This window comes from Erythrolamprus reginae, chromosome 5 (assembly GCF_031021105.1).
Source record: "Erythrolamprus reginae isolate rEryReg1 chromosome 5, rEryReg1.hap1, whole genome shotgun sequence".
NCBI classification, from domain to species: Eukaryota; Metazoa; Chordata; class Lepidosauria; order Squamata; family Dipsadidae; genus Erythrolamprus; species Erythrolamprus reginae.
In genome coordinates, this window is record NC_091954.1 from 68,266,189 (window position 1) to 68,288,941 (window position 22,753).

Here is a 22,753-nt window from a genome sequence, read left to right on the forward strand (position 1 = left end):
GGGTTGCGGAAGTAAAAACACCATCTGCTCATGCGCGCCTTTTTTTTCATGGCCGCGCATGCGCAGATGGAGGAGTTTGCGTGGGCGGCGGGGGAAGACCCAGGGAAGGTTCCTTCGGCCGCCCAGCAGCTGATCTGCTCGGTAGCGCAGCAGCAGCGAGCAGACAAAGATCGGGGTTTCCCCTTTGTGTGGGCGGCGGGGAAACCCCGATCTTCGTCTGCTCGCTGCTGCTGCGGTTGACGAAGATCGGGGTTTCCCCGCCGCCCACGCAAAGGGGAAACCCCGATTCGGCTCCTCGCTGCTGCTGCACTACCGAGCAGATCAGCTGCTGGGCGGCCGCAGCAGCAGCGAGCAGACGAAGATCGGGGTTTCCCCGCCGCCCACGCAAAGGGGAAACCCCGATTCGGCTCCTCACTGCTGCTGCGCTACCAAGCAGATCAGCTGCTGGGCGGCCGAAGGAACCTTCCCTGGGTCTTCGTCGCTGATGCCCCCGCTCACCCGCCCGCCCGCCGCCCGCCGCCCACCAGCAAGAGGGGGAGAGATAGAGAAAGAGAGAGAAGGAAAGAAAGAGATGAGAGAGGGAGGAAGAGAGTGTGAGAGAGGAAGAAGCGAGAGAGAGAAAGAAAGATGAGAAAGGAAGGAAGAGAGTGACGTCATCGGGTGGGAAAAATCGCGATATAGCGTTTCGCGAAGAACGAGATCGCGAAAATCGAGGGATCACTGTAACTACAAATTATGGACAAATGAGAAGGTATTTCCATATGCCTCTTTTCACAGTATTACCTTAGTTATTTTTGACCCAAACCAAAATGTTTGAGGAAGGAAATTATCAATCCAATGGCAGTAATAGCGAAGACATGTTTGTCAAACCTGTTGTCTTCCAGATATATTAGATACCTATTATCAAGGATGATGGGAATTACAATCCAGCAGATCTGATGGACAATAGGTCAGGAAAACCTAGTATAGTTAAATGAATTTAGATTATGCTTTCTTCTAAAAACAATGTTTTAAATACTCATGACATAATGTCCATGGTAAGGAAATAGCAGTAGTGTGATATAATAATCAGGTAGTCAAATTTCACTTTGTCAACTAATTACAGGGCTTCATGTAATCCTCAAAACAAACATCAACATACATTTTGTTTAGAATGTTGTGTAAATCCATCCAATATGTGAGTAGCAGTTTATGATTTAGTAAGGTATTTGCATATTCAATCAATCATAGTTAATAGTTTATATGTTATGGATTAATGTGTTGTGGGATTACAGTATGAAAAAACTATAACTTTCTTATTCTACATAACTACAACTCTCAGCATATTTCATTATGCTCTGCTTACTGGAGCTGCTGCATGTTGCAACTCAACATTTGGAAGGTTAATTCTGGTGCTTTGTGAACAAGATTGCGGCAAATCTTTGAGTCTATTCTCTATTTTTTCTTCACAAATGAAGGCAAATATACATGTCCCAAGATAATGCTGCAAAGTCCAATCTGTGTCAGTCATCAGGATCAGAGATTTAGTCTTGAGCTTTTGAACTCATGCTGGAGCCCATCCTCAGGGAACTTCTCTCTACTGGAATATGGGCTTTGGGTTATTCTAGGCATCACGTTTATGTGATGCATAAATATTCTTTCTTCCCTTTCTTGAGTTTTTGATTCTGAAATTTGAGGAAATCATTCTTTTAAGCAACACAACTTGGTTTTTGTTTGTTTTCAATAATTAAACTGAACATCAGATAATAGTTTTCTTTTTAAAACAAAAAATGGATACTTTCATTCTTTTCTAGAATGCATATACAATATCCTGAACTCATTGTCCTCTTATGCAATGATTTGAGAAAAATAATATGGATTTGCTTCTATAGACCGACTGTAGAAGATTGCTGCTGGATTTGATTACTATATACTGTACTTTTGAATAGTCAGGAAGACTATGCACAGGCATCCTTCTAAAGCTATTTGTACTGCAGATTCATAGATGAATATGAAGGGAGCACACCCATGTGGCAGGTAGATGAGCTGCGACTAATTACAGGATGCAAACCCAGCCTTTATAAATTGGAAAAGTGAAAGGCTACCTAGTACAACTCTAAGGCCAGAATAAGAAAAAACAGTAAGTCTTCATGAAAGTAACATGTTCAAGGCTTCTCATATTACTTCAGAATTAAATATCTTCAGCACCTTCACAGTGAAACTCTGTGGAAACTTTGTCCATTTTCAGCAGTGATATAAACAATCTTCTGCACTTTTGCTAGGATGGGTTCTATATCTTCCTAAAAAATGTTTTATGTGAAGATCTCCTTTTCAACTGAGAGGCTTCATTCTAGTACATCCCCCTTCCACCCCTAACCCCTAACCCAGGAATCTTCAAACTTGAAAGCTTCAAGACTTGTGGACTTCAACTCCCAGAATTCCTCTGCTGCCAGGATCCTCTCCGAGAGAGACTTATCGCATTGCCAGATCACAAAGGCCTGGCTCCACGTCTCCGAAGGGCTAAGGAGCTCATCCTCCTCCCCTTCTCCAGCCGAAATCTGACTACCCACCACTCTGTGCACCTTTCACCCTAAATCAGTGATTTTCAACCTTTTTTGAGCCACGGCACATTTTTTACATTTACGAAACCCTGGGGCACATTGAGTGGGGGGGGGGGGGAAGTTTGGACAAAAAAATTATCTCTCTCTCTTCCTCCCCTTCACTCTATTTCTTTCTCCCTCCCTTTCTCTCCATTCCTTCCTCTTCCTTTCTCTCTCTCTCCCTTTCTTTCCCTTCCTCTCTTTTTTGCTCTCTCTCCCTCCCTACCTCCCTCTATGTCTTTCTCTCTCTCTCCTTCCCTCCCTCTCTTTCTCTCTCTCTTTCTCTCTCTCTTTCTTTCTCTTGTTCTCTTTCTCTCTCACTTGCTTTCTTTCTCTCTCTCTTGTTCTCTTTTTCTCTCGCTTGCTCTTTCTTTCTCTTGCTTTCTTTCTCTCTTGCTTTCTCTCTCTCTTACTTTCTTTCTCTCTTGCTTTCTCTCTCTCTTGCTTTCTTTCTCTCTGAGCTTCGCGGCACACCTGACCATGTCTCGCGGCACACTAGTGTGCCGCGGCACACTGGTTGAAAAACACTGCCCTAAATGACCTTCAATTCCCTTCCCCGCCACCTCTGCTGTTCGTCCTTGCCTGCCACAGGTACCCTGTTCTCCTTCCCCCGCCGCACCCACACTTTCCTTCGCTGCCATCCCCACCCAGATCAGGACCGTCTCCAAAGCCCGCATCAGGAAAATACACGAGGGAGCGCTGGAAATGAGGGGAAAGGTGGGAGAGGGAAGAGGATAAGCGTGGGTGACTCTCAGGACTGGGACCCGAAGAGACTTCAGCCCAGGAAAGGAGGTCTCTGTAAACTAACTCGGCTCTTCCTCCTCTGCAAACTAACTTCTGTTGCAACCTCTAATGCCGTTTCCTCTTCTGTAAACCAACATGTCATTTAGTTCCAACATTGGAGGACAGGAGGTGGCCAGCGGAGCGCCATTTTTGCAGGGGTGTGGTTCTTGCACGCATTAATTTACTTTACATTGTTTCCTATGGGAAACATTGTTTCGTCTTACGAACTTTTCGCCTTACGAACCTCCTCTGGGAACCAATTAAGTTTGTAAGATGAGGTATTACTGTATATAGTGTGTGTGTGTATGTATATATATACAGTGGTACCTCGACATACGAGTTTAATTCGTGCCAGAGCCGACCTCATCTGTCGATCAATTCGTCTGTCGAACCAATTCGTCTGTCGAATCAATTCGTCTGTCGAACCAATGCATTTAGATTTGGCTTTTCGCCCGGAAATAACTGGAAAAAATGGAATTCTTGCGCCACCTAGTGGATGCTCGGCTCGTATCCCGAATTTAAGCTCGTACGTAGAACAGAAATTTTGTTTGCCTCTCTGCTCGTAACTTGGAATACTCGCATGTGGAGCAGCTCGTATCTAGAGGTACTACTGTATATACAGATATAACTATATCTTCAGCAGCACAAAGCTTACAACTTCAGCCTGATGATGGTGAATGTGATTTCACCGAAACGTCGCATAGACACTCAAAATATTACACGGGGCAAAACCCGAACTCAGAACAATCTACATACACACACACACACACACACATGATGTTCATCCTAGCACATGCACAGAAACTTCTATGCATGTGCAGAAGCATTGTGCACGCACAAAGGGTGTACCCATGTTCGCCCGTTCCCAAACTGGCAGCAAAGGTAAGTGAAAACCACTACTGCAATATTAGTATAAGAAAACCAAGAATAATTTTTGAAAATATCATATCTGTCTAAATTATCACAATTTTGGATTATCCACCCTGAGCAACAACTAAATATACTGTACATATAAAACATTTCTTATGGGTTTTGTTGTGGTTTTTTGTTATTCTAACCCCATGAAGTCTGTTAATGTATGAGCAGAGTAATCCTTGTTTACCAAGGTTGGGCATGCACAGAAACATTGAGACTGAGATTCGTTGTGAATAACTTCAGCTATACACACAAATATACTAACTTGAAACTTAAAGTTTACTTAGAGAAATAAAATATTCAGATAAACAGTCTAAAGTCATACACAAAATAAGTCAGAATAACAATCCAAATATTACCAAGTACATAGTCTTTCTTACCAGTTGTCTTTGTCATAATCAGTAAACAAAGATATCAAGCCTAAACACATTTTAGCTATAATATATAACTACAATACAGAGAGATTGCAGAAAAAATGAAGGCATACACACAGTGAATAGCCATTAACAGTGAGTAGCCAGACAGAAACAGAGAGAAAACTCCAGAGAAATAAGCTGTGAACTCTAGCTCCCTCTTGTGACAATCTGCAACACCTCAGCCAATTAGACATAGCTCAGTTAAGCTATATTCATTAACATACATTGTTGGTTTATATATATTGCCAACCCAACTGTTTTGGACAGAGTCCTAACAAAGTCTATATCAGTGGTTCCCAACCTTTTTTGCCCATGTCCCACCTAATCATCTCTAAAATCCTGATGCCCACCCACCTCCCGTGACATATAATTCTTACTATTCAAAAAGTGAACTCCTACCTATGTGGAAGAAGCCTAAAAGGCCATTAACTTGGTTTAAATAAGGTTCCAATTGCACCTATTAAAAATCAAATTGCCCCCTCTGTGGGGCGTAGGCACCACGTTGGGAACCAGGGGTCTATATGCATATTTGATTGCAGTGTGTCCAATATTCCCATTTGCAAGCTGAATTTCTTAGAAAGCGATCCTGTTATCACACGAATGCTTTAATACAATTTTATTAGTTTAAAATATAATTGTTGAACAGTTGCATCTTTTAAAATATTATATATTTATATTTACATTATATATATTATAATTATATATTTTATATTTTATATATTTTATATATTATATATATATATATATAAAACATTTAAAACAACGCAAAGATTGGAACTACAGCCTGAAGATGGTGAATGTGATTTCGCCGAAACGTCGCATAGACATGCAAAACATTACACAGGGCAAAACCCGAACTCAGAACAATCTACATACATATATATATATATATATATATATGTGTGTGTGTTTTTTTAGGTCGGATCGTCACAGCTCCTTTTTGCCTCTAGGCCCAACCCAGGACCATTTCAAGGCAGTTAATTTATTCATAGCCGACAACTATATTCTGTATGTATGTAGCTAAAAACATTTTTTATATACCGTATATACTCGAGTATAAGCCGAGTTTTTCAGCCCAAAAAATGGGCTGAAAAACACAGCCTCGGCTTATACTCGGGTCATTGACAAAGTCACCACACGAGGGCGCCATTGCTTGAGCCAGAGCGAGGAGGCACCAGCTTTTGTCCCCTCTGGCACGCCGTAGTTCCTCTCCCTGCCTCAAGCAAATGAGGCAGCCATTTGCTCCAACCGAGAGGGGGGGAAAGCAATGGTGAGTAACTATTCTTTGCTCTCTCTGCATTGTCCTTAGTCGGATTAAAAAGGCCCCCTGCTGTCAGATTCTCCTCCCCCTCCTTTGAAAGGATTTAAACTGTTTAAAAAATGGTATTTTGTGGTAGTTGCTGTCCTTGCTTGGATAGGATCTAATAATGTGTTATGAGGCAGAGCTAGACAGGAATTCTTTTTCTATCTGTCTATCTTTCTATCTATCTATTTTTCTATCTATCTATTTTTCTATCTATCTATTTTTCTATCTATCTATCTATCTATCTATCTATCTGTATCTATTTCTATCTATCTATCTATCTATTTTTCTATCTGTCTGTCTGTCTATCTTTCTATCTATATCTATCTGTCTATCTATCTATCTATCTATCATCTATCTATCTATCTGTATCTATTTCTATCTATCTATTTTTCTATCTTTCTATCTATTTTTCTATCTATCTATTTTTCTTTCTATCTATCTATCTATCTATCTGTATCTATTTCTATCTATCTATCTATCTATCTATCTATTTTTCTATCTGTCTGTGTGTCTGTCTGTCTATCTATCTTTCTATCTATATCTATCTATCTATCTATCTATCTGTATCTATTTTTCTGTCTGTCTGTCTGTCTGTCTGTCTGTCTGTCTGTCTGTCTATCTATCTATCTATCTATCTATCTATCTATTTGGTTTTCTATGCTGATAACCTCACAGCAGCTAATGCTGAAGCTCTTCTTTGGATACACTTATTTATTTGTTTGTTTGTTTGTTTGTTTATTTATTTAATTGGATTTGTATGCAATCCCTCTCCAAGGACTCAGGGTGGCTCACAGCATATATAAAAACAGAACAATAATGTAAATCCAATTAATGATGAGAAGGAATCCAGTTTTGAAGGATTTTAACTGTTAGGTTTTAGCTTTGTTCCTGATCGAGCTACTTTTTTTACTTTTTAATTTATTGTTAATATTGTTAATTTGTTTACCCTCTTTTAAATTTACAGAGCTAGTTTACTGGTTTTCTTTAAAATAAATATTCTAAAACATGTCTCAATTAATGTAATTTTATTGTTTTCCATTTTTATAAGTTACCAGTAGCCACTGCATTTTCTAACCTCGGCTTATACTCGGGTCAATACGTTTTCCCAGTTTTTGTGGCAAAAATTGGTGCCTCGGCTTATACTCGGGTCGGCTTATACTCGAGTATATACGGTATATATATATATATATTACATTTGTATGCCGCCCCTCTCCAAGGACTCGAAGCGGCTCCCAACAAGCAATACAATCTACAAATCCAATGTTAAAAAGCAGAACAATTAAGAAACCCTTATTAAGAACAATCACACAACTCAACATACCATACATAAAGCGGGACAGCCATGGGGAATCAATTTCCCCATGCCTGGTGACATAGGTGGGTTTTCAGTAGTTTACGGAAGGGCAAGGAGGGTGAGGGTGGTCCTAATCGCTGGGGGGAGTTGGTTCCAGAGGGTCAGGGCCACCACAGAGAAGGCTCTTCCCCTGGGTCCTGCCAAACAACATTGTTTTGTCGACAGAACCCAGAGAAGGCCGATTCTGTGGGACCTAATCAGTCGCTGGGATTCGTGCGCTGGGATTTGTTCAAAATATTATTCTCTAGTTCTATTTTTCATTCACAATAGCTAAGGGATATTAAATCTAACATCCATTTACAAAATGTTACCTTGACAGTAAAGTCAGCATCAAGATCAAATCTCTGCAATATATCTTCACATAGGAAATTTGCAGCTAACAACTGTGAACAAAAGAAATTTCTGACTGAGATTCTTGACTGCTATTTGCAAGTATGCCAAGCAGGAGGTGGAATATAGATTGGGATTCAACTAACAGATCTCTGGATCATTCCACGGCCAGTTATAAGAATTTCTGACTATTTTTTTTTACAAAAGCAAAAACAAGATGATTTTTTTCTACCTAATTAGATTGTTCAAATCAAGAAAGCAGAGCAACTAGGGGTAGATTTTTGTGTGGAATGGATTATGAGCTCAGTTCAGTTCTGTTATTGGAAACACATTTTTGATTCAAAATGTATTCTTTTTTTAAAAAAATCCTTTTTCATGCTAAGTGTATATATCCTAACTTTGGATGGATATTCTGGAGTACAGTACTAATAAATACTTGAGTGATTTTTAAAACTGATACCGGTATCAATCAGTCTTTGGAGTAAATTATTCCATCACTAGATAGTTTCACGTATTTAAATTTATCTGACCAAAATCTGCAACATAAATATTACTCTAAAATATTTTCAAAATATTACTCTAAAATATTTTCAATCAGACATTTGATGTGTTTTAGATTTAATAGTACATATCGGTCATAAAGCTAAATCCTGCCGTAATATTGCTTTTATTGTATATTATTGCCTACATTGCTCCATTAGAGGAAAAATACACAATATATCAATATCAATAGAGTGCAGATTATGAATAAAAGTATTTTTCAGTTATTCATATTTCTATGCCATTTTTCACATTTTTGGGGAAGAAACAAAACAAGAGCAACTTCAGGCAATTCCACCCTTTTGTCTCCCTGCTTATTCTGATGTTACACTGATCAAAGCAACCATTGTTTGGTTCCTATCTTTTCCTGTGTAGATAGTCTTCAATTTACAACCATAATTAAGCCCATAATTTTAATCTTAAATTGTGACCATGCCCAATTTTACAATAATTTTTTCAGTCGACATATTGCAACTATTAAGAAAACTCATTGTTTGCTATGGGGCAGGTTTAGCCAATATCAAGCGCCAGTTTCTGGCAAAAATATGATAAATCATGATCACGTTAACCATTGGATGCCGCAAATGGCCATAAATGTAGGCCAGTTGCTATGCACCTCAAATACAGTCACATGACTGCATGGGAACCCAGCCCTCAGAACTTTGAATCTGAATCATAAGTCCTTTTTTTCAGGATCTGTTGTAACTTTGAAGTTGCTAAGTGGACTAGTCATTAGTCAAGGATCAAGGAAACTTTGCAACAGGGAAGGGCCGATAATTCAGTTTTATATAAACAACATAGCAACATTCCTAAAGATATATTAAAAAACAAAAGGAAAGGGGGAGAAACTTTGCCGATAGTGGGAAAGCAAGGATAGAACACTTCACCCAGCCTGGGCAGAAACCAAAAGGATGGAAGATGAGAGGTTTGAATGAAGCATGAGCTTCGAAAGTTGATAGTTCATTGACTTAAGAGGCCATAAACCAATAAACCACAAGATTGGGTTTTTTTAATGTAGAAAACGTAGCAATAAGAGCAGTAACCAGCTGCTAGATGAGAGAAGATAAGCAAAAACTGCAGCTAATTGGAGGTGGGCCTACTACTAGAACGGAACACAATCCTAGACGTCATTTATTCTGAAGGGCTTAGGATGGCTCAGATCAGAAAATTGCCGTTTTGAATTGGAAAATAGAGAATGAGAATACATTTTCAACCAGTTGTGATTTGGAAGAAGATAGAATCATTTATTCCTGCCATGGAATGAGTGAATGTCCTGAACCTGTGATGAAATAAGCAGAAAGCATAGATCTGCTTATTGTTGATATTTACATTCATGGAACTTGAGACTTTTTACAAAAAACACTTTCCTGGTTTTGAATAAAAATGGCCTTTTTGTCGGCACATTTTTCAGCCCAAATAAATAGAGACGATGGCTATGCTCTTAGAAAATGTTTTTAATAAATGACATCATAACTCAAGGTTACAACTCAAAGTAGCTTATGAATGAGACCTAATACTGTACAGGCAATCTACTGGTTTAAAAAGTAACTTTTAGCCTTGTTTACCTCATGAGTTCAAACAGCTTATATTTCAAAGTTCTCACACAAAAACTCTTTTCAGTATGCTGACCGAGTAACAACTACTTAATTTCAGTGCATAATCTTTGATTTGTAAGAATCAAATATGTTCAAACACCTGGGTATCAATGGGAACCTATGGCTCTTTTCCAATCAACAGAACTCATGATAGTTTTTCAAATGATTTAACAATTCCGTCAGAATTGTTTTAAAGAATAAAACATATACAAGCTCTATTGTATAAGATACATTCTCACCTCCGAGTGAGAGAATGGAAAAGTAATTGTTAGACTGTGCCTACAGCATTCGTGCAGATATTGAGTAATTTTAAGGATTTTAAACAATCTGCTGCTCAGTTAATTGGGTGTTTTTTGTAAACAATGAAAAAGATTTTAAAATATTTAAATCTTTTTGACATAGATCTAGATAAATTATTATCTTTCTTTAAGTTTGACCAAAAAGGTCACACTATAATATGCCATTAAACAAATCATCATAATGCAGATTAAAATATTGTATTGTGTTGCATTTGTATAAAAACTTGGCAAAAACATCAATAAGAAGTAGAAAGTAAAATACTTTTTCTAACAGATATCAACATATTTGATTTTTCATTATTGGAAAATCCTAAAAGTTAATATAGTATTCTTTAAGAAAGAGGAGATATCAACTTCCAAATATTTAGCCTTTTCAAAGGGAACTTACAATATTTCCACTCCTACAGTTTCAATTAACATTTCACAAATTAAAGCCCCTACGTAAGATATCACATTGAATTTGAATTGAGGAGACTGTATTAAGAATTCTGGCCTATTTTAAAAGCAATTATATTATAATGGATTACAAGTAGCCACCTTATAATTGAGCCTAAAATTCCATTGCTAAGCAGGACATTAAGTGAGTTTTGCCCCATTTTATGACCTTTCTTGCAGCAATTGTTAAGTGAATCACTGCAGTTGTTTCAGGTCAAATATTTTATTAGTTTATCAAAATATAAAATACTGAAGTACAAAAAAAATTAAAGATAATAGAGAAATAAAAAATACAGGATAAGGGGGGGGAGAAAAGCAATGACTTCCAATTCCTTTTGGCACAATAGAATGAGGTAATAACATAAAATATTGACTTTTTACTTTTATATAATAATATACATTTATTTCTATAACAAATTTCTATAACAACAAATCTATCTAATCAGCACAGCCCAAAGTTTCACTTTTTCTACCTCAAACTCAGTCTAAAACAGTTTCCAATTCAAAATAAAATTTGATTGTATTCTTAATTGTATATCAAAGCAATCAATTTAGCCATCTCTGCTAACTCTATCAACTTTTGCAGCCATTCATCTATTGTGGGAATCAAAGTACCCTTCCATTTTTGTGCATAGAGCATTCTTGCCGCTGTCAGCACATACAACATCAAAGTTCCATTTTTTTCTCAAGTTCTTTAGCCATTAACATAAATATGTAACATATTTGATATATGAAATAATTTACTATTTTATAGGTATGCAGACTGCTGCCCACTCTCTGAGATGCAACCAAGTCCCTTTTACATTACACTTTCTTAAAAGTTCATCTTTGTTTTCCGCAGCTTGCCTGTCTCTTTTCCTAAATACAAGCACAAATAGGATAATAATTCAAAATATAATTTATCAACTGGTCAGACAGCTATAGCCCTATGAAGAAAATGTTATCTTGTTTCAATTATCTATGCCCAGTTTGGCTCCTATTTGGAATTCTGTAATGTGTTGTATGTGGAACTACCTTTACAAATGGTGTTAAGTATCTGACAGAATCAGTAGCAAAACTTTTAATAGCACTAATAATAATAATATAATAATAATAATAATTTATTAGATTTGTATGCCGCCCCTCTCCGAAGTACCCCATTATACTACTACTTCAATATCTCCATTGGATTCCAATTCAAATTAAAATCTTTGTAGACTTATTTCTGAAAAGTGCTTTTAAATTTTATTTTCCCAGATCTTTTAATTGACAATTTTGCTTTAGTATGGTGGATCTCATTTCTCTGCTCTTCCTTTTTAATGTTCTTTTTATACGGTATATTTTAATCAACTTTTCTGAATACTTGTGATACATTTAGACCAACTATGTGTTTAATTTTTTTTAAATCTTATGATGCTTCCTCGTTTTTGAATGTATTACCAATAAGCTATCCAGACAACATGTTATTGAGTGAGTTAAAAATTAAACTAGCTTAATGGACTTGTGGTAGTATGTCTTAAAAATCCAGATTCTTTTACACACAAGAAAACTTACAACAATATTATATTTCCTGTATACTTTTTACTATAAAGAAAGGAAGATTTTTTATAAAGGAATCATAAAATGTTCTTAAAATAGGAAACAGCAGAAGATGAGTTATAATAAACTATAAAAAAACTTGCATTTCCAATATTCTAGGAAGAATCTGTAGATCTTGTACAGTCAGAGAATTCAGACTAATGTCTTAACTTAGGAGTAACAAGACATCCAGACTTACATGAATAAGTAAAAAGGAAGCAAAGAGATACCTATACAGAACGTCAAATGCTTAGGTCAGAAAATTTAACAGCAGTATAACAAAATAAATGGTACATTTTCATTCGATGTTATCCTTAAAATTTGGTGAACTCATGGTTCATAATCCAAGATCTTCTGGCTTCCAGAAAAATGTTATAATTTATTTATTTTTCACTTGGCTCTTGAAATTTAAGAAGCTGATCTTACTAGTGCCATTTCCAGGAGAAAGCTTATCAACAAATTCACACCAAGCATAATATGCACACTTCACACTTTAACAATGGATTGAAGAGTAGATAGCAAAATGTGCAGCAGCCAGACAACAAAATGGTAGAATATTCAGTATGTTATTCTTCCTGCATTTTGATTATTCATTCATGGGAAAATAGCCATAAAGAGATCCATGCTTGCATAATGCAACCTAAATATTAGATTAAGTCCAGGTATTGATCTACATTTTATTGTTACATGATTCTGATATGTTCATGTCTATAAGTTATTTTGTTACAAGACTCCCAGTATTTTCCAAAATTATCAAATTCTATCTGTGGAAAATCCTGCTTGTAACTCTTGGTTCTTGTACAGAACATCCAGTAAGAAAGCTTGGCCTGTGGGCAGGAAATCCCCCTACCACACCTTTCTGATTTACACTGATTCCTGATACACACCACATGTGTCCCCTCCCTCCTCCCCCATTTGCTAAGGTTCTGTTCCACATTTAAGTGATGAAAAGTTAAGACCTATGGTTACAACTTCTATGAGAAACTTCATTTTGAAGGGCTGCTACATTTCAAGTTTATTGCCATGAGGAAAAATGAAGAAACAAAAGGCCAGTCACTCAACAGCAAAGAAATCTAGGTGAAGACATTTAGTAAGTGTAAGTTCTCTACCAAAACTTGTTGAAATATTGACCTCTGGGCTGAATGAATATTTATTTCTGTAAATCTTTAATATGAATCAACTTCAGTTTCTAGTCCAAGGAGTTTTATGCTACAGAGAAAGTTTTCCCTTTAACTTTTAAACCACGGCAGCTTCAACAAAAAAGTTGGAAGGGAAGGGTGGGGGAAGCAATAAAACAGACAGAAATCTGTGTGGAGAATGTGGCACGTTCTTTTATCAGGTGAAATTGAGAGGGTACATGCAATAGGAATCTCAGCCTGCACTGCCTTGCTGACCAAGATATCAATATTAAAAATAACTTCTACAATTAAAAAAAAGAAAGAAATAGAATTGGGATATGCATGAGGAGTTTGGAATTGTTTGACAACGCAGATAAAATCTCCATAAACCACTTAAAGTCAGACAGACTGAAATGGCATAGAATTTATACTTAGTAAGCAAGTAAATAATAAAATAAGGTACTTTCTCTTTTGTCAACTTACTCAGCAGTTTGTCTGGGATTAATTGGTTTCCCTGGTAATGTTTTTAAAAAAACCAAACAGCCCCCTAGATCAGGTAGCCAAAGAAAGATTGGAAGATGGGTATGTTTGTATGTCTACTACTTTCCTTTTGAAATTGACCTCATGCTCGCTTGTCTCTAATCATACATTACATTGTTTATTTCAAAGATGACATTCATAAACCACCCATGTTGTCACACAGCAACTCTTTAAAGGATGGTCTATTTAAAATATATGGCATAATTGTATTAATTTGGACATTCATGTTAAGTTTCTAACAAAAAAAGTTTATATTTATTGAGAACACTGACTGTGGATTAAGCTATTTTTTAAAGTATTGAAGATTCCAACTTGTATCCCGCACGTATTCAACAGTAATTCAGTAATGTGCTCAAAGGATTTTACTCTCGTGAAAAGATATGGAGAATCTGTACAAAGAATATAGCTTTCAGATTAATATTTAAAACTTAGAGATCACCTCTTACAACTTTATCTGGAAGAATATACTGTCTGCAATTGCAGAGCGGAGTAAGTAAACTATTTCATACATTGAAAATTAATGTTCCATAGCCTTCCAAAGTACAAGAATGTAATTTCAAAACATTTAGGTTTATCAGTGAAATCTCAGTCATGGGTTTATATCTCCTAGTCTAGTCCTCCATCCAGCTATAATGTATGAATAATTAGATTAGATTAGATTTATTGGATTTATATGCCGCCCCTCTCCGCAAACTCGGGGCGGCTCACAACAAGGTAAAAACAATACATAATAACAAATCCAATACCCACCAATCCAATTACAATTTAAGCTAAAAATTCATAAAAAACAACCCCAGAATATTAAAAAAACAAACAAAAAACAAGCACACAATCAATCTAACACCAAAACAACATGGGCAAGGGGGAGATCTTTCAGTTCCCCCATGCCTGACGGCAGAGGTGAGTTTTAAGAAGTTTGCGAAAGGCAAGGAGGGTGGGTTATAAGAATTGTCGTTATTATGAAGGCTTTTTAAACATTTAGGATATAATATTATGTCCTTGATGAAACAAATATTGACATGTTTCATAAGCTAGGCCCACTCTTCTGGACATTAAGTGAAGTGAATTTGAGAATATATCAAAAGACACATCAATCTTTATCATACTGGAGAAGTGCTAGATCAATTAAATAGAGCCCTATTATTCTAAAATATGAGACTGCCAAAAAACTCTCAAGGATAAGATTGGTAACTTGATTGGTTTCTTTAAATATGGTAGTTACTGAAAAAAGCAATAAATGCATGTAAATATGCAGCCAGAATTAATGCAGCCAGAATTAATTTTGAATATATTTTACTACTAGCATATATTAGCATATCTACTAGCATATACTGACTCATATTTAACTGCTTAATTTTTAATTCTATAAAAATAATATACTACTTGATAAAATCCACATCCTACATATAGTACCTTACATTGCTTTAATTACCAATTGATATTGGTATTAGGAGATGCATAAGCATGCATTTAGAGTTTAAAAAAGTTGAATCAGTCATTTGAATTTTGTAATCTAAATAAGTACACTTTTATCTAATATACAGTACTTGTACTTATATATTAGTACTTGTAATCTAAAACTTGTACACTTTTAATCAATGATTAAATATGCCTGCAACATTGAGAAAAATGTATGTGACAGGCCTTATCTTATTCTGTCAAAATCCATTATTTTTGTTTTTGGGAGAGTAATTCACTTTCATGTGGAAGGGAATTTCAGTTCATCCAAATACAGCTGTGGATAGAAAATAAATAAATATAAATAAATAAATGGTAAGAAATGTAGCAAATATAAATTGGTTCTAAAGCTGCTTCTAATGAAGGGAAACACAACTGGCATGATTAGGAATTCATGGGAAAACTTTTAAGAACTACTTTTTTAGCATAGTTTATTTCTGTTTTAAAAGCTGTAATGTCTTTACTCCAAACAGATGCTAATGGATGGCGGTTAGATAGGTAGAAAACAGATTACAGTAGTTCATTATGGTAAATCACAGGGCTCAAACCATTTATCTGGAACAGACAAGAGGATTTTAGAAAATTATTTTCTTCAATCATTAGAAAGAAAGGGTTACTTCTTCAATATATGGTCGTAAAATAATAAAAAATGAAGGAAATCTGAAGAAATTACAAAATTTTATTGCTGTACAAAACCATTCCAGTTCAAAATTGCAATTACGACAGAAATAAATGTTGTTCTCAGTTTTAGATGAAATGCCCTCAGGTTCTGTTCTATTTATAGGCTTTTCGTGAAGATAAGTTATATAATTTGAACCATTTAGAAAAATAAGAAATGGTTATTTGATGGTAATTAATGTAGCATTTTTCACTCTCCAAGAACAGTATAAAAAAGGATAGTATAGAAAGTGATATTTATCAATTCTTTTATCAGAAAAAGAAAAGCTCCTGATATTAATAGCAGCCTTCAAGTAGCATAGGTGGCAGCAGATGGAAATAAGAGCAGACTGAGAGTCTTCCAAAATAAACAATTCAATTCCACTACAGTTCCACTGGTAAAGTATATTCTAGGTAGACTATGTTAACTAAAATACAAAATGGGAATTAAAATACCGCTTGATTCTGAAACATTTTCCCTTCAGAAAAATTTTCAATAGGAAACCTCTGCTTTATTATAATGGTATATTGATACTACTACCTCACTTTAAAAAAAAACAGGCAACACATGAAACAGGGTCTCTACCAGTGCCAAATGGAGGTTTTCACTAATAATTTTTCTTCCGGTGCCATCATTATCAGGTACACTGGGATTTCCATGTTTCCTTTCCATAACACACCTTTATGGGGGAATGGATATGGGGGAATGGATAAAAAGCTAAGAATTTATAGCACATTATGATCCAAACAGGGAGAATAACTGTGTGGGGATTTTAATACACAACCCATAGCACTAATGATGCCTTAAGAGAACCTCCATCTATTCTCAACATAGTTCATATTGAGAGACTGTGTCATGTGACATTATTTCATTATTCCTTGCACTTTTTCAACATATTACAGACTATTTCCTAGAAAGTATGTACTGTATTCATTTCTTTCTTTGATAACAAGTCATCCCACCATAAATAGCCATTGTGTTATTGCATTTTGGGGTAATCAATGTTATGTAAAGCACAAAAAAGGAATATGAAATTGTAAGTGGAGGAAATTGTTATTAGAAAAAAGAGGAAAAATAACTCAAGCTACAATGTTATTCCACTCCATATCTTTCCACCCTTGCAAACCACCCATTTTCCTTTTATCTATGCCTTGATTCTCACACTACCTTCAAACTTTTATCTCTTTTGAAGAGTCTTGGTAACTCTATCATCTTCCACACCCTCTCCGTCCATTCATTCTTTTGGTATATATTTGTTCAATCTTCATTCATTTTCTTTAAATGACAGTTGGTCACTCATCTTTGTATTCAACCTCATTTTAATTATCACCATTCATTCTTAATCACATATATTTGGGTTTTATTGTACATTTTCTTAAGTAACTTATACCTACTGTATTCAAATAAGTTCTCTGTGTCTTCAGACATGCCCTACTTATTAATCACAGGGCTCTTAGTGGCTCCCAAAGTAAACAACAATAATATAAAAACAATATAAATGCAAAAGGCAATTAAACCCCAGACACAACATCTGGCATCAGATCCAGGAAAGTTCTGTCTTCAGCTATTTTCAGGGAGCAAACAATGTTGGAGACTGCCACTAACAAATGGAGATTAGCAAATGTTTATATAGTAACAATTTTCACCTTTCAATTAAAAGTCATTCCACATACTATCCACTTTCTTATTATTAACATTTGCATCTCTTTAATATTTCTTTGTGAATTTTACCCTCTTTAGCAAACTTTCTACAAGGCTCATTCCATTTTCTGTCAGCTGCAACTATTTTGGCTTTTAATACCATAATTTTCACATTTCTACTCCTCATCCACATTTGGATTTGCCACCCCGGAAGACATAATTATCTGCATATAAAATATGCATTCATATCCCAACTACCACATTTTTCATGTCTCCAAAAATGTCCTTATTTGTTTTATTCATGTCTATTTTAAGTCTCTCAAGTATGTCCTGGTAGATTAGAAATGCTAAATATGCAGTTATGTTATCTAACATAATATGAAATGTACTGAGGGAAAGTTCTAATGTGGAGTTAACATATATTGGAATATTGGTAATGAGCCTAAAATGCCTAGCTTTGTCATTCTTATTTATTACTCTTTCTTTCAAGTTACACTTTAATTGCAAGCCTATAAAAAGCATAAATTATAATTTGCCTTTAGTAGCTGACCTGAATTAATTATTGATAATAGAACCAGAAATAAACAATCAGCTTATTATGAACAATTCATAATAGCAATTAACTTTAAAATATCATAATGAAGTTATACAAAAAACAAATATATTTTTTCTTTGAGAAATGAAATATAAATATTAAAATAAATACATTAATAAAGTGTTTACAACAGTCACAGTTCTTGTTTGAACTAGTATGTCTTTACATACTAGAAGAACATGGAAAGATCCAGTATGTTGAATGGCCAACATAGAATGCCTTGGATGAGGGACATGGGGGAAAGATCAAAGGCAACATGAGAAAGTATTATTTTACTGAAAGAGTAGTAGATCCTTGGAACAAACTTCCAGCAGACGTGGTTGGTAAATCCACAGTAACCGAATTTAAACATGCCTGGGATAAACATATATCCATTGTAAGATAAAATACAGGAAATAGTAAAAGGGCAGACTAGATGGACCATGGGGTCTTTTTCTGCCGTCAGTCTTCTATGTTTCTATGTTTCTATAAGAGATGGACCTTAATTCTACAAAATAGCTATTGTGAGGAAAGCACTCTCTTCTTATTTGTCTGATGTAATTAGCCTCAGAAATACAAATAACTTTTGTCAATACAACCTTTTCATGCACATGGTTACTATCTACCTAACCCAGATATTTCCAATAAGTTGGAAGCACAATGTTGTGCTTCTTCCACAAAAGGGGAACAGATTTCTTTATATTTCCACTTGTACTGAAGCCTTTTTTATTATTGACAAGGTCTTTGGGATTTGGGAAGTATATATAGTGCTCAAAAAAATAAAGGGACCACTTAAACAACAGACTATAACTCCAAGTAAATCAAACTTCTGTGAAATCAAACTGTCCACTTAGGAAGCAACACTGATTGACATTCAATTTCACATGCTGTTGTGCACATTCAAGTTTGTACAGAATAAAGTATTCAATGAGAACATTTCATTCATGCAGATCTAGTTTGTGTTTTTTGAGTGTTCCCTTTATTTTTTTGACCAGTGTATACAGTTGAGAATTTTCAATGTCACTCACATGAGGTAAGGGAGAAGTAATACAGGAGTGCTAAATTTCTTATCCTAGGGTAATTTGGTGACAAAAGCAGAAAAGCTCCCACCACCACCACTTGTGTGAACAGGTATGAACTCAGTCACAGTACCCAAATTTCTTACTGGCTAGTATTTATTATCCCTGCAGTTTCCCAATGCCAAAGTTGCCCCCCCCCCTTGAAAGAGGTGCTACCAAAGGCCTCCCTCAGGATGGGTGGCCTTGCCCTCCGGTGACCCAGTACTGTAATGTCTTTTCCTCTCAGACACTTCTTCCTCCCCCAGGTCCTTCCTTCCTTCTTTCCTGGGGCTCTCCACTCTGCGTCCCGTCCCCCCCAAACAAGGCCTGATTCTCACCGTCCTCGTAGTTCTTGAGGTAATAATCCGGTCCCGGTCCACCCCGGCTCTTGGCTGGGTTCTTCACGTTCTGGAACTGCAGAAAGTCGGTCCTTTTGCCCGCGAAGCGGAGAAAGGCAGGCGCCAGGCCACGCGCCAAGGTCACCAAGCGCCGGGAGCTGCAGAGAAAAGGGCCGAGTGAGCGAGGGCGACGAGAGAGCGACGGGCCCGGGGCGCGGCGCCATCGCGGCGTCCGGTACCCGTCAAAAGCAACGGCTTCGCCAAGCTCCGGAAGCTATCGGCTCCGGGGAGAGGCCCCAAAAGTACCCCGGCTTGAATTCCCTCACCAGCTGCTGGCGGGAAAGCGCCGGCGAGTCAAAGCATCCAAACATTTGCCACAGGGAGGACGACGGCGGCGATGCTCCGCCACGTGCGGACGGGGAGCGGCGGGGGGGGGGGGGAAGAGGCACAAGGGCCGGCGGCGCTTCGCCCCACATGCGGAGTCGGCGTTGCCCTCGCCGCCACCTTCCTCGCGGAGGTCCCTTTATCTACCTACACACATACATACACACAAACACACACCTCCCCACGTGCTTGGGACAAACAGGCGGCGCAGCGATTGGCTGTAGGTGGGGCAGCCCGTTATGTCCCGACCGGCGAAGTAAGAAGGACCCGCGCGGGTTTGTTTGTTTTTTTGGCGGGCAGATTTTCCTCGGTGTTCCTTCGCCGGTCGCCACTTTTGTGGCATAGCCCGAGGCTTCCTCTCCCCACCCCCCATGCAAATCGCCCGAGGAGCCGGGAAGGCTGAGGCCCTGGGGGGGGGGGGGGGGCGCCTCGCGGGAGGCAATCTGAGACCCCCTGCAAGACCTCCGGAGAGGGGCGGGGAGAAAAAACACGCAGCCAGGATTGTTAGTTTGACTCCCCCGCCCGACCCAGAACAGCGAAGATACGTTTTCCGAGATGCTTTTCTCCATTACAAACATGTGCATCTTAATAGGAACCATGGCCCGGCCTCTTCGCCGCGGCTCGGCGGGCCGTGGGAGCCCAGAGGGCGCGCGGGTCTCTCTAAACCTCGGCTCGGAAGGGCTAAAAAAAGAAAAGGCGGCGTGGAGGGAGAGAAACAGGGGGAATGCTCCAAGCCTTACCTGAGGAAATCCAGCCAGCCGTCGTGGAGGATCGAAGGATCCAGTTGCAGCGAGAGGAAGTTCTCGCTGGTGACGCGGAGGGAGCTCCTGGTACTCACGTCCAGCAGGATGAGCGTCCTGCCCGGGCTGCCCTGCGGGCTCGTCCTGGCGGGAAGGCGCTTCACCCCGGCCGGAGAAGGGAGAGAGAGGTGAGCCAGTAGCGCCAGTCCAGGGGCCAAAAAGGCCAAGAAGCCAGAAGGGCCAGAGCCGGGGCAGGGCATGCTGGGCCGAGGGGGGGGAGCGCTCCCCAATTAAAGACCCGGACAACAGCCAGTCACGGGCGGCTAAATTGTCCGGGAGTGCAAGGCGTGGGGGGCGCGCTGCCTTTTTTTTTCTCCCTCCCCCTCCCTCTTCCCCCCCTCCCCAATGTTTTGGTGCTGGGGGAAAGAGGGGAGCTCACGCCCCTGACCAGCCTTCCCCGGGGCCGGTGCCAAGACGCCTCGTTCGCCAGCGCCGCCCCTAGAAAAGAGTCGCCGCCTGCGGACATTTTCGCGTTTTCCAGAAAGGTAAAAAAGAGAGAAGCGTTCCTGGCTGCAAGGAAACGCTTCCCCTATAAAGCAGCCCCCCCTCCCCCCCAAACTTGGCAACCTTTAATACTTGTGGACTTCAACTCCCAGAATTCTCCAGCCAGCAGAATTCTGGGAGTTGAAGTCCACAAGTCTTAAAAGTTGCCAAGTTTGGGGGGGGGGCTGCTTTATAGGGAAAGCGTTTGTTTTTGGGGGGTTTTTTGTTCTTTTTGTCAAATCCCCCTCCCTTTGATTGCTTAAAAAAATCTCAAACTGCAAACAATCCTTTTTTTGCTAAGGGTGGGGGAGGGGTTTTTTTTGCCACCGGAGCTTCACCTCACGAAATAAGATTGCATTGTTGAGGCGCAAGAAAGCTTTCTCGCCGTGGCAGCGCTGGCACTTCTGCAAGAGATCTGGAAGCCCGTGTAGTCGAGAGAGGAAGGCGGGGAGGGGTAGGTTGCTTTTGGGGGGGAGCGAGAGAAAAGCGTTAACTTTGGTTTTTCCTTGTCTGCTGATTCTTCTGCCTTCTTGCCGAGCGGTCAGAAAAACCAAAAGGAGGGCCGGTGGGTGGAAAGTAGCGCGGGGATAAGTCGCCGTGGTTTAAAACAGCCTGTGGTAAATAAAGAGAAGGAGTCCAAGAGCCGGAGGCCGCCGAGAAAGAAGCGCTAGGGATCGAAGGGAATTAGCTGCCTTGAAAAGTCGAGCTCTCTTTGCGAGGAGGAAAACCCAAACGAGGCGGAGGGGTGAGTCAAGCCACCTTCTAGGCCAGGAAGGTAAATTTTTTTTTAAACATATTGCAAAAGCAGCCTCGTCTCCAAACAATCGAGAAAAGTTATCTGCCAAAATGCCCATCTTTGCAACACACACACACACACACACAACCTTACCTCTCTGCTTTCGACGCAGTTGCCTTCCGCCTCCCCTTCGGCTGCAAAGGCAGCGCAGAGGTATCCCCCCCCCCCCCAAATCTGAGGCGTCGGGAACCGAGCTGCCGTACTGGGCAGGGCTGGCGATAAGCGAGGCGGTCCAAAGATTTGGTCCAGTTTTGTCTCTGAAAGGCGCAAATAACCGACACTCCCCGCTTCTTTCGGAGAGATTCGCGATGGAGCTGGGGAGAACTCCAGTTCAAAACAAGCCTCCAAAGGCGCACTCTTCCCTTTTGACGTGTCCGATCTGACTTTTCTGAGTAGACGATCCAGAATGGAGCAAAGGGAAATCGCTTCGGAGCAAATCGGCGCGACCGCGATCTCCAATGGGCTACACGAAATCAACTCCAGGGAAACGCAGACCCCTCCTTTCCCAAACAGAAATATTTTCCTTGGAATTGGGTTGCTAAACAGTTGCAAAAGCTGGTCTCTCGCTGAGCCTTGTTTACATGCAGCCTGCTGGTACCGCGGCTGAAAGAGCTAGGCAGCCCCCGCAGAGTGGCGAGCAGCAATTTTTATTTTTTATTTTTACCTCTGCGCCGGTACTTCAGCTCCTCCTGGCACATTTATCTCCCGCCCGCGGCTTTTATGGCCTAAAAAGAACTTCAACTCGCCTCCCTTTGTCAGTATAAACCGATTATTCAACACACAAGCGCGCACACAT

At 39.0% G+C, this 22,753-nt stretch overlaps 1 protein-coding gene across 1 annotated transcript in view; it reads right to left on the reverse strand.

Annotated features, from left to right (window-relative positions):
- HPSE2 (heparanase 2 (inactive)) overlaps positions 1 to 20,957 on the reverse strand; it is a 187,399-nt gene extending 166,442 nt beyond the window's left edge. The window contains exons 1-2 of the mRNA XM_070752965.1: positions 20,619 to 20,957; positions 19,495 to 19,652 (exon numbers count right to left, since the gene is read on the reverse strand). Of these exons, the coding sequence (XP_070609066.1) occupies positions 19,495 to 19,652; positions 20,619 to 20,878 (418 nt within the window). The 5' untranslated portion in view covers positions 20,879 to 20,957. The remainder of the gene's footprint in view (positions 1 to 19,494; positions 19,653 to 20,618) is intronic.
- Positions 20,958 to 22,753: the final 1,796 nt, after the last annotated feature.